Raw genomic sequence first — 12,731 nt, forward strand, 5'->3', positions numbered from 1 at the left:
AAATGTTTTGTTGATAAAAGAATCACATCATTTTAAAAGCATCACACAAGCCTGGACATTCTCAATAACCACAGTGGAAACTTCAATACATGCTAAACAAACATAAGTAACTAGTATTTTTATTTTTCTTCCATGGTTTGCAGCATTGGCTAAACTAGAAAAGTCTGTAAAAGAGGCATTGTCCTCCAATATGCCATTTCCAATATCTGGTGTTGCCATTTCCAGCCAAAACAGGTAGCTACTGCATATCAGCTTTGCAAGTTCCAGACACTGTTCACACTCCTGTTCCTTCGCTCACCTATCTTTATGTACATTCAATTATACATGTGGCTATGAAGGATGTATTATATGCTGCCAGACTAATCTTTGTGCTCTGAAGATGTTTTGGTTTGAAGTTACCAGAACAAAAGCAAGGTACATCACAAGTAAAGAACAATCAATCTCCCTACAAAATACAAACCACGTATATGTTACGGCCAGAACCCGAAGTTTGGCCAGAACTAGAAGTGGCCGGCCACTTCGGGTTCTGGCCGGCCAATGTGCGAACTGGCCGCTGCGCTGCGGCCAATGTGAGAAATGCAACAATTCCTGTAAGGTTAATGTGATGTTGTGGCCGCAGCGCAGCGGGCAAATGTATCACACATCTTACTTTATTCAATGACATTAAGCCGCCCGGCTTTTTCTCTGCCTCTCTCCTCCTCCCCCCCCCCGCCTCTCTCTCCTCCCCCCGCCTCTCTCTCTTCTTCTCTTATGGGCAGCCGGGCGGGGACACGCGTGTCCCTCCGGAGTCGTTCGTCGCGGCAGGGGAATCCTGCCGTTCTTGCAGAGCGGGTGCAGAAGCAATGTCTGCAGCCTCCCCGCTCTGCTCTCCTGCCGCGACGAACGACTCTCCTGGACACGCGTGTCCCCCGCCCGCTGCCCATAAGAGAAGGAGAGAGAGAGGCGAGGGGAGGAGAGAGAGGCGAGGGGAAGAGAGAAAGCGGGGAAAAAGCCGGTCGGCTTAATGTCATTGAATAAAGTAAGATGTGTGATACATTTGCCCGCTGCGCTGCGGCCACAACATCCCATTAACTTTACAGGAATTGTTGCATTTCTCACATTGGCCGCAGCGCAGCGGCCAGTTCGCACATTGGCCGGCCAGAACCCGAAGTGGCCGGCCACTTCTAGTTCTGGCCAAACTTCGGGTTCTGGCCGTAACATATACACTAAATTCCAATCCATCAGTCATACCATTTCTAGAAGAGCATCTTTTATTTTCTTTCTTATTCTCTGCCTTACCACATTTACCAGATTTACAACATAACATAAATGTATACTGCCTTAACCTTTATATAGGATTCACTGAATCTGGCATAATGGGAAACTGTATAAGCCAAAGAAAAAAAATGAAAAGAAATTTGGAAGCTGATTTGGCACCCAAAAGTTCAGCAGTTAAATGGAAAATGAATATGCTCACATTAAAATGTTACCAAGTACAGCTGTGTTCAGAGCTGACAGGACCACTATCCCCCCAAAAAACACAAACAAGTTCCCTATTATAAAAATGTTCATATTATGCATCCATAGAGAACATAAGTACAATACTTGATGCAATTCAGACCATGTCACAACAACTTCAGAGTACCCAGGAGACCAGATTAATATATTTCCCTCAATCAGCTCCTTGAATTGGCTGTCGGCACTTCATTCACCCACTGACACTAGGCACAGACATTATTTTTTCCTCTTTCACTTGGAATGGTTGTTTAGAAAGATAGGAGGGAAACATATTAATCTGGTCTCAATTTTCTTCTGAACATTGTGGGAATAAGGACCTTATCCACAATATTGAACATGGGTGCTCTGCAAAGAGGACATGCTTTACTGCCTCCCCCTCCTTTTGCAAAGTACCCCCCTTTGTTATGGATCTTGCAGGCTACTATTTTGTTCAGGTGGATTAGACTGCCTGGTTGGAGATGTAAACAGAAACATATATGTGTGTGCATTGTGTCCTTATGCATTTCAATGGAGCCATGCTTAGTTCTCTCCTGCAGATGGAGTGCTTAGGCAAGCATGGCAACTCTAAGCTGGGAGATAGCACAATGCAAAGTACGTTGACACTTAAGAGTGATTTACTAAGCCAAAGAATTGTAATTTTCAGTCAAGTCAGATTGGCTATGTGTCCGCTTCTCATCAGTGGTCCAGATCTATAATGTCTGTCCGATTGCATTCACTGGATCGGCCAGTCAATTGTTTGGTAAATTGGACCAGTAGTGGCCACCTTTAAAGACATCAAAGTGAAAATAAACTTATGAGATAAAAAATTGTATCTATCTTTCATCTCCTAACATGACTTTTTTTTTAGATATCGGAAAGTGTTATTTTATATTCAAATCTAGTTTTTAAGTTTTTACTGTTTCATTGTTTCTGCTCAATGGCACATGCATTGAAGTATGCCAGAGCTAAAATCTATGAATTATTGACCCTTTTTATTTTTTTCTGCTCTCAGAAGCCATTTACTGACAGGAAAGTGTTTTATGGCTGTGATTACTTATCAGTGAGGGTTATGCTATAGTCTGACCCAGTCCGACGCGGTCCTGACCCAGACAGAAACTGGCACTTGCACACCTGATGTTTAACTCTTTCAGGAAGATGGGGAAAAAGGTACACAACCTAGTCATTTATGTGCTCGGCACTGTACATACACATGTCTATCTCATTACTTTGGATGTCCTTTAAAAAACTCTGAAGTTAAAAGACTGGCATTTTTAAGGAAGTGGGCAATGGGTGCATCTAGTTCCAGTTTTCCTTAATAAAAATTAATACATTTTGAAACCATAATGATTTTATAAACAGTGTAAGAAGCCATACTTGCTGAGAGAAATGTTGCTGGTCATAATGTCTGAAATGCTCTTCTGGGGTGGTGATTTGGCGAGGTAAGGTGTCCAATTCACGGAGAGATTCAATGGATACTTTTTGTGGCAGGACTTGGAAAAGTGATGTAACATACATTAAAATGGATTTCTTGTCAGGATGAGCTGTTGCAATATCTGGAGAACAAAAAAAAAAGGTATATATCAGTCAATGTAAATTATGCACATTAAATATAACTAAAATCAGCTTCCAACCATGCATCCAGACTAATGAGCAGAAGCTCGGCCTTTCCAGCACCCTCCCGGGACTAATTAGAGCTCTATAATCATCTGTAAACTTTTCTGTAGTTGTAGCATACCAATGAGTAAAACCTCAGTCTGAAAATGGTAATGATTTCTCATTTAAGCACATTTCAGATCATTACATACTTTATTATACTATGAAAAAAACATAATTCAAGATTTATTGGACTTCAGTTCTTGCAGAGAACAAAACTAGGCATTAACTTTTATATGGTACTGAGCTGTGTTCATCGGAATACACCTATCTCCTATAATTGATGTACATTCCTTAGCAAGCAGGCATGCATTGTTACTTCCAGAAGTATGGTATCTTTAATATGGTGTAGTTACTGTAGTTAGCAATAAGTTATCCATTCACTTCTCGCTGGCCACATTAAAGCAGACCTGAACACAGAACCATCTTTCTGCTCGTAAAGATAAGCAACAGCTCAATAACATTTCTTTGTTACAGCTGATACAAATCATGAAAAAAAATCTGCAGTGTGTCTACTTCCTGCTTTCATGGAAGAAGACATAGGGTTAACATGCTGTGTTTACAAATCAGCTGCTCTGCTGTGGCAGCCAGCTGACACAGCTGAGAGATCAAATTACAAATTGTGATTAGTTACAGATGAGGGGGCATTAGACAGGCTAAACTCTCTAAACACATACATGGTGCATGTCAATATGTTATCCTCCTTTCCTGTGCAAGAGTTCAGAACGACTTTAAATGATGCTTGCCACCCAATTTGATCAATTTAAACACAGAGTTGGTCATTAAAAAAAAAAAAAAAAGTTAATCAGTATGGAGACTTGAGCTTTAAATAAATGCATCAGTTTGTTCTGTACAGCAACTTCACCACTAGGCCAGAAAAAGCATATGTATCTTTTGCAGCTGTAGCTGCTATCTACTTCCTGCTGTGGTTGCTTATCAGTACTTGGTGCTAAAATATGGGATTGTTAATAAATGAAATCTTTGTAAGTTCTTTAAGTACTATGTTCCATTATGAAATTAAGACAAAATAATATACAACACACTCTTGTTGGTTGGGAACATTTAAATGATGGTTGCTTCCAGAGATACAAAATACATAGATGAGAGGGACGCAGAAATCTAATCTTTGTGGACTAATCAGCAGAGGTATTGGACCTCAGTTTATTTTCACAGACAGTGGTGTAGCTACAGATCTTGTATAATAACTACTAGTGCAAGGTGGTAGACCAGGTAAACTATGGATATCAGATGAATATCAGTTGTTTACCTGATTTACTTTTAATCTGCCAGTGCATGTCTAGCTTTACTCTGATTAACACAGTGAAACTCTGCAGGGATCCTGAGAAGTTTGCAGTGAATGTGACATGCTACATAAAATCTTTACACAAAAACAGAATATAAAATGAAACGTACTCTCTAAAGCAATCTGCAGCCAGTCTTTGATAGCACATCTGACACATACACACCATTTACAATGTTTGCTACTGCTTCATGTTAGTTGCCATTTTGGGATATAGATGTCTCAAAAGTCAAACTTGGCAGTAATCTTCCAAGCTGCAAAACAGCTGCACGTGATACAAGCAGAATATTCAAGTATACAGTATCTTTCTCAGCTCCAGCTCTTAGTTCCATTTCTTAGTTCCTTTTTGAAGGGAAGATCCTCACATTATAGCTACACAATTAATTTGATCTTCAGTTGAAATTACAGAGGCATTACGTGAAGTGGATACATTTACCTCTGATGAAATGTATACAGAAGAGGTTAAAGTGTGTATCTCAAAAAATCTAAATCTTCCTGTAGCCAATTGTCTGGCTCATGCTAGAGACCCAATGGGTATCTGTTCCCCAAAATGTGGGGCAAGTTTGCATAATCTACACTGTTTTTAATGTAAGTCAATACTAAAAAAGATTTCCCCCCCCCCCATGACCCTTATTGTGGCTGGATAGTGTAATGGTTAAGAGCTCTGCCTCTGACGCAGGCGACGTGGGTTCAAATCTCAGCTGTTCCTGTATATTAAGCTGCACCTATTCAGTAGGAGAACTTAAGCAAGTCTCCCTAACACAGCTACTGTCTACAGAGCGCATCCTAGTGGCTCTGGTGCGTTGAGTCCACCATTATTTGTCTTATTACCTACAGCACAAAACAGTACAACCAGGCTTGCTAACCATACATCATGAATTTACTTTCTGACATGTATGAATTTACCAATAAAACAATTCTTAACATAATGTACCACCCAAAATAAGCCTAATTGGAGGCGGAAAAACAAGGTATAGATCATTTCTTTGTGATAAGTAGTGATAAAGTTATTGGGGAATGAAAGGGAAGAGCGCTGAAGGGGGAAAGTTCCTCTCGTCCATAAGGTGAAAAATACCTGTGGGCTGAAATGGTTAAAGACCATGCAATTATTAACCACTTAAGCACCGCAGCATTTTTTGAACATATGTGCTGCGTTGGCTCTTTAGCTCCCAGCACAGATCAGCTGGCAGGCAGGGCAATCAGACTTCCCCCCTGTTTTTACCACTAGGGGGATGTCCTGTTGGGGGGGTCTGATTGCCGCCGGCTATATTTCCCTAGCAGGGGGGCGCCTCAAAGCTCCCCTTCGCAGCGCTATTCCCCCCTCCCTCTCCTTCCCTCCCTCCCTCCCCTTCTCATCATAGGCGGTACAGGACAGCGATCCGTCCTGTACCGCCTCAGATAGGCTTCAGCCTATCAGATGCCGGCGATCCCCGGCCAATCATAGGCCGGGGATCGCCGATCTCCTTTACGGCGCTGCTGTGATAGCAGCGCCGCAAAATGTAAACACCGGGAATTACGTCCCCGGGTGTTTACATTTAGCCTGCGAGCCACGATCGGAGGCTTGCAGGCTGTTAACGGAGACTCGCTCCGTGAACTGACAGGAAATGACCGCTCGAAAGAGCGGCCGTTTCCATGGATATACAGGAAAGACCAGCCGCCGTCGTTAAGTGGTTAAACATAATCATATGTTTTTTGGTGTCTTCTTAGTTTTTTTTTTTACATTATAAACTCTTACAGCAAGTATAGTTCATATTACGCAGAAACTACAGGGTCATTCAATGCAGTAAAGAATAGAGCAGGCTATCAAAACTGATTGTCCCTGTGGTCAGATCAGTAAGAACCCATTTATGATTGGCAGATATGTGTTAACACACACTGATTTTTATCTTTGCATTTTACTGAAAAATGCTAAGAGAACATTTGATCCATAGACAGCAAACAGCAGAGCAGTTTTAGAAATGCCTCAAAACATCTAACACAAAGTCTATTGACGATTGATGCCTGCAGAATACTTTGAGTGTTGCTTCTGTTCACCACAGATGACAATAGAAGAATAAAAAGCAGAACTAGCACAATGCAGGTAAAGCACTACATTTTGGTATGTTTGGACAAGCTTAGGAAAATGCTTTTTAACATGAATATTTGCTACTGTCATGGAGATATTACACCATTAGGTTTTTCAGTTGAATGAAGAGTGTTTAGATTATTGTTATTATTATAGACATTGGAAAATAATACAGAATTAGTAGACATAGTAATTATAGCAGCAAATGTAAATGATGAACAAAATATATAGTCCAAGACACTAAAGGGTGAGAGAGTCTTGCCCTTGCATGCCTACAATCTAAAGGAATAGGGAGGAAACAAGAGGTGGGTATAGTATACAGTACAATATGTATACCTAGAAGGAAGGGTGTTTTAGGTTATATTAAATAAGGAGTACAACTTTGCCAGAGGTTAAAGGGGAAAGGCTTAGATTAGAACATATGCTTGTTGGGAAAACTACGTTTTGAGGGAGCACTTAAAGATTTCAAAGGTTGGACAGTGACAGATGTGTTTTGGAAGGGGATTCCAGAGAAAGGGGTGAAGCTCGTGAGAAATCTTTTTTTAAAAGAAGCCTGGTATAGTGTGCCTGATAACACATTTGATCAATTAAAAAAAGGGTCTGGATTCAGTTAAACAGACTTTCTTATAAACAGAGATCAGAGAATAGATCTCTATTTGGTTAAGGCTGGTTTCACACTGCTAACCGGTGGTATATGAGCGCTGCAGTGAATGCTAAAAATAGCCATTGAGGATTACCGCAGCAATGCACACTAATCCCCCTTGCGGCTACAAGCCAAGCAGGAAGTGAGGCTCTCTAGCGCTCACTTCCTGTGGCCAAAAATCAAATTGCATGGAAGTGTATTAAAAATAAGCTTCCGCATATGAGCTCCGCAACGCGAATGCCCCACATAAAATAATTTTTAAAAAGCTGCGTTGCCATAGAATTACATGACTTCCAGTTCACCGCACATCTGGCAGATCGTGTCAGTATGAAATGACCCATAGACTTTCATTGGCATAGCGTTACCCTGCAGCAAAACAGGGTAACGCAAGACGCCAGTGTGAAAGGGGCCTGAAGGACAGTTTGGCTAAACTGTCAAAATGTTTCCTAATCAGAAGATACTGAAGAATACTACAATTAGAAAAATACTTCAAAGCACATATCAGTCAAGGTAACCAAAAATAGAGTTTCAGGTCTCATGGTTTGCAGGCTAAAAAGTACCACATAACACCCAATTTCCATGGCATGGCATAAAGTAAAATTGACTGTCTTTAGAATAACAATAAGAGCATCAATCCATGAGTACACATGGGTATAATCTTTTAAACAGTCTGGTGCAATATTTGGATGGCAGAACTAACAAGCCTCAGAAGAAAGCCCTTGAAGGTGAATTAGCATGCTCAATGTATTACCTTTCAAAAATTGAAGTATAGCTAAAATGTGTATGAGTTCAAATGAATATATACAGTATGTTATATATCAGAGGCAAAGTGACTATGGCCTCAATTCACTAAGCTTATCTCCTGTCTTTAAAGAGACTCTGTAACAAAAATTTCATCCAGTTTTCTTCCATCCTACAAGTTCCAAAAGCTATTCTAATGTGTTCTGGCTTACTGCAGCATGTTCTACTATCACCATCTCTGTAATAAATCAACTTATCTCTCTCTTGTCAGACTTGTCAGCCTGTGTCTGGAAGGCTGCCAAGTTCTTCAGTGTTGTAGTTCTGTGATGCATCTCCCCCCTCCAGGCCCCTCTCTGCACACTGCCTGTGTGTTATTTAGATTAGTGCAGCTTCTCTCTGCTCTATTATCTTTTACAAGCTGGATAAATCCTCCTCTGAGCTGGCTGGGCTTTCACATACTGAGGAATTATACAGGCATAGCTGTCTGCACTCTGCAGGAAGAAACAGCCTGACACTTCAGTGGAAAATAGCTGCAGAGGGAAAGAAACACACAAATGATCTCTTGAGATTAAAAAGGAAAGCTGTATACAGCCTGCTTGTGTATGGATATATTTTCTATGTGTGGACATACTGTACATCAACCTACTTCCTGTTTTGGTGGCCATTTTGTTTGTTTATAAACAAACTTTTTAAAACTGTTTTAACCACTTTTAATGCGGCGGGGAGCAGCGAAATTGTGACAGAGGGTAATAGGAGATGTCCCCTAACGCACTGGTATGTTTACTTTTGTGCGATTTTAACAATACAGATTCTCTTTAATAACTTTTCTGAGCTGTTTCTACAGTTATCCCCATAGTGATAACTGTAGAAACAGCTCTCAGAAGAGTTATTAAAGACAGGAGATAAGCTTAGTGAATTGGGGCCAATGTCTCACGAGGTAGCTGATCAGTGGAAGCTATCAGGGTGTGTAGGAGGCATCTGAGATTTAAACCTAATTCATGTTGATAATGTTCAAGTGATCTCCAATTCTTGTAGACACGTGGATGCATCTGGTGATCAACATTACAGCTGCACTGAACATTTCCTCTGATAAGACACTTGCAGCAGAACAGGCCAGCACTGCTAACACATGTTATTCAAGCTCCAGCCATCTCGTATGTGTACATGTAAATCAAGGTGCCTTATCATAAAATGCCTTTTAAACCACCAGTAAGCAAGAAAATACGTAAAATAATTTTGATAGCTCTTTTTCACCAACTTATTGGTACTTTTTCAATTGAAAAATGCTTGAAAGTTATGTTAAAGAGAATGTGAAAATTATCACCTAGAAAATAACTCAGGAGAAAAAAATTAATTGCATATGGGACCCTGTGTGGCTGCATTTCTCATTTAAAATCAGTGATACCGATTTACTAACGTTGGAATGGAGAACATTGGTGACAATAGGTAATCCAACAAACCTGGCATGAATCTGATTTTTTTTGTAAGTGAGGGTTGTAAGCTTTTGCCGCATAACATAAGACCAGTGCTGGTTTATTGGATCAGTGTTTTTCAACATCCTTCACTGGCCTCCAACATTTAAAAAAAAAAAGTTTGTTTACATTATTTGGTGTGTGTTCAGTTTGACTTCAAAGTGACACATCCGTTTGCTATTGGTTGGTTGGATCAATCAGACTTCAGTTTGAGGCAAGTTTTTCATTTAGTATAGCTAGATGGGTCACTCAGACTGCAGATTTATGACTTCAGGTTTGCCATATGCATATTTGCTGCAGACATTAAAAGGCAAAAAAATCCAATGTTTCAATTACTACCTTATAAAATCACACAACATCAGCTTCTAAAACCTATAAAGGCAACAGACCTATTTAGTACATAAAGTTGAAACTTTTGCAACTTTACTGTTTGTTTTTTTCTCAAGCTACAGTTAGGCTTTATATGAAGGCAAACAATATTTTCTCATGCCATGATAACCAGTCAATATAGACACAACTTAATTAAAATGAAATTTTGGAAGTTTTAAATTTATTTGTGTTTTGTTTCCACAGCTCATGTTAAACTCTGAAAGCACATCGACAAAAAACTTGCTTGTTTATTGTTATTGAGAACATCTTTCTTAGCCACTTCATTAATTTGCCTAATTTACTTCTGTTTTAATTGAATGCTGAGGGCAAATTTAAGATAACTTTATTTTTTTTTGCCACTCACTGCTTTGAAAGTCAATCTTCTGCACAAATGTGGTGTGGTAGGAATAGATTTTCATCATTCCCTTCAAAATCAGGACGTGGGGTGATGTCACACCTTCTAATAAAATAGAAATGGACATTTTCTTGTTCTGATGAGTCTCACAACAGCAGAATATTTCCCCTTCTCAGTTTCATTTTGTAGTCAACTTGTTTTTTCCTTAACAATAAAAAATAAAATGTGCCCTGTCCCCTTCCAGTGTTGCATTAAAGCACCCAATGGCATCCGAAGTATGAAGCTGGAGCACAACTTATACCCATTTCTTTCCTGATGTTATAGCAGGTGGCAGGTCCTTCTCTGCACAGATCCAGCATCACTGAACCTTGCAGAAAGTGACTCTTAGCTTTGTTTACCATTGTCTTTAAAGGATACCCAAAGTGACATGTGACATGATGAGATAGACATGTGTATGTACAGTGCTTAGCACACAAATAACTATGCTGTGTTCCTTTTTTTCTTTCTCTGCCTGAAAGAGTTAAACATCAGGTATGTAAGTGGCTGACTCAGTCCTGACTCAGACAGGAAGTGACAACAGTGTGCCCCTCACTGATAAGAAATTCCAACTATAAAACACTTTCTTAGCAGAAAATGGCTTTTGCGCGCAAGAAAGAGATAAAAATGGGGAATTTCTTAATAAAGAATGATCACAGCACTGAATGGAAGAAGATAATGTAGCCACAGTTTATATAATCTACCACAGAGCAAGGAGCTGAGAGCTGTAAACTACTTGGAGCTCCAATTGATTATTCTATGGAAAGAGGGATCTGCCAGTTGTTACACTACCAATAAAGAGGTGAGTATAATATTTTTCTTCCCATTACAGGTTGTCAGTATTGCTTGTAATTCTACTATATTCTACTATATTCATTTACACTCAGCTGGAGGAGCAGCTGGCCATTGTCTGAAATTTTTTAACCTGGCTGGGTCTCTGACCCTTTTCATTTTTTGTTTTTAATTATATAAAGGGCTGTAGTGTCTGAAACCTTCAATTGCAAATGCCTATTTTGTAATATAATGTCTGATTCAGCGCCAACTCCATTAACTGGCCCATGCCCTAGCAATTGGTCAGAGGTCCACAAGCAAGGATCCTTTGAAAACACTGCATGTTTAAAAGGGAGTGGCTATCTCCCTTATTGAGTTTAGCGGCTAAATTTTGGCGCACACAGTATTAAACTGGTGATAGCTATAATAGCATCTGCAAATTGCAGCCATTATTTGAAGCTGCTATTTTCTATGTAGAACTGCTACAGTAGCCATTATTTGTAGATGCTATTTTCTATGTAGAACTGCTATAGTAGCCGTTATTTGTAGATGCTATTTTCTATGTGTAGCTGCTATTTGTCGCTGCAATTTGCAGCCTCTATTTGTAGCTGCAAATTGGATGCCCTTTTAAACAAGATGTTGAGGTTAAGGTTTGTTGGGGGGGGGTTAGGGTTAGTTGCCCACTGGAGGGGAGGTTAAGGGTTAGACACCACCAGGGGTGGGGTTGAAGGATAGGCACCACCCGGGGGGTTAAGGCATAGGCACCACCAGGGGAGGGTTCTGTGTGAGAGTGGGGAGAGGTTAGGTCATAGTAAAATATCTGTAAATATTATGGATATTTTACTTTATGAATGTAGCAGAATATTGGTAAAACTACAGATATTCTACTATCATTATCATGCTTCCTTTTAAACATGTGGCTTTTTCAAATGTATGCCCACAAGCAGAATGCACAGATACAAAATGCCATATAAAATAAATATTGCTCAATAGTGGGTTCTTTCATGCCATGTGCAGTGCAGATTGTGGTTTCACAGATCCACTGGTTACACTCTCTGTGAACACCACCATCACTTTAACATGAATTATCACATAATACATAACATCAAAACCAACTTTTCCCAGGACAGACACTGTGGCCCATATCATATTAACTTTTTTCCTAAGTTTTCTAAGATATTTTGAAAACCTTACTAATAAAATACATTTAAAGGAAATCTGTACTCACCTGGGGCTTTCTGCAGCCCAGTGTAGGTCGGGAGGTGCCACGGCGTCCATCTGGCTCTTCTTCCAGGCCTTTGCTCAGAAATGGCTCACCGGCAGCTCCCGGCGACACTGGGTCCGAGTGTCGGGCTCCTCTTCCTGAAACAGAGCCAGATGAACGCCTTGGGACCTCCTGACCTACACTGGGCTGCAGAAAGCCCCATGTGAGTACCAATTTCGTTTTTATTTTGAGCTCGGAGTCCCTTTAAAGCTCCCAGCATGCAAGAAAATACTCAAAATAAGATTGGTAATACTGATTTAACCTAATTTTTAGTATGTTTTCATTTACTGGGTGCTGAAAGGTTATTTTATGACAAGCTGAAAAATGATCTTCTGACAAGGGGTGCTCATTTGGATTTTACGGAATTGAAATTTCTGAATTTCCAATCGGAACTAGGAAATCTAAAAAAGGAACTTGGAAATCATACAGTGGGGGAAATAATTATTTGACCCCTCACTGATTTTGTAAGTTTGTCCAATGACAAAGAAATGAAAAGTCTCAGAACAGTATCATTTCAATGGTAGGTTTATTTTAACAGTGGCAGATAGCACATCAAAAGGAAAATCGAAAAAATAACCTTAAATAA

The 12,731-nt window shown here is 39.9% G+C and overlaps 1 protein-coding gene across 13 annotated transcripts in view; it reads right to left on the minus strand.

The window, feature by feature from the left end:
• DMD (dystrophin) overlaps positions 1-12,731 on the minus strand; it is a 3,066,377-nt gene that overhangs the window by 2,196,968 nt on the left and 856,678 nt on the right. For all 13 annotated transcript variants that reach the window (XM_068268325.1, XM_068268327.1, XM_068268324.1 and 10 more), the window contains one exon: positions 2,851-3,029. In XM_068268325.1, coding sequence (XP_068124426.1) covers positions 2,851-3,029 — 179 coding nt within the window. The remainder of the gene's footprint in view (positions 1-2,850; positions 3,030-12,731) is intronic.

The sequence above is a fragment of the Hyperolius riggenbachi genome, chromosome 2 (assembly GCF_040937935.1).
Source record: "Hyperolius riggenbachi isolate aHypRig1 chromosome 2, aHypRig1.pri, whole genome shotgun sequence".
NCBI classification, from domain to species: Eukaryota; Metazoa; Chordata; class Amphibia; order Anura; family Hyperoliidae; genus Hyperolius; species Hyperolius riggenbachi.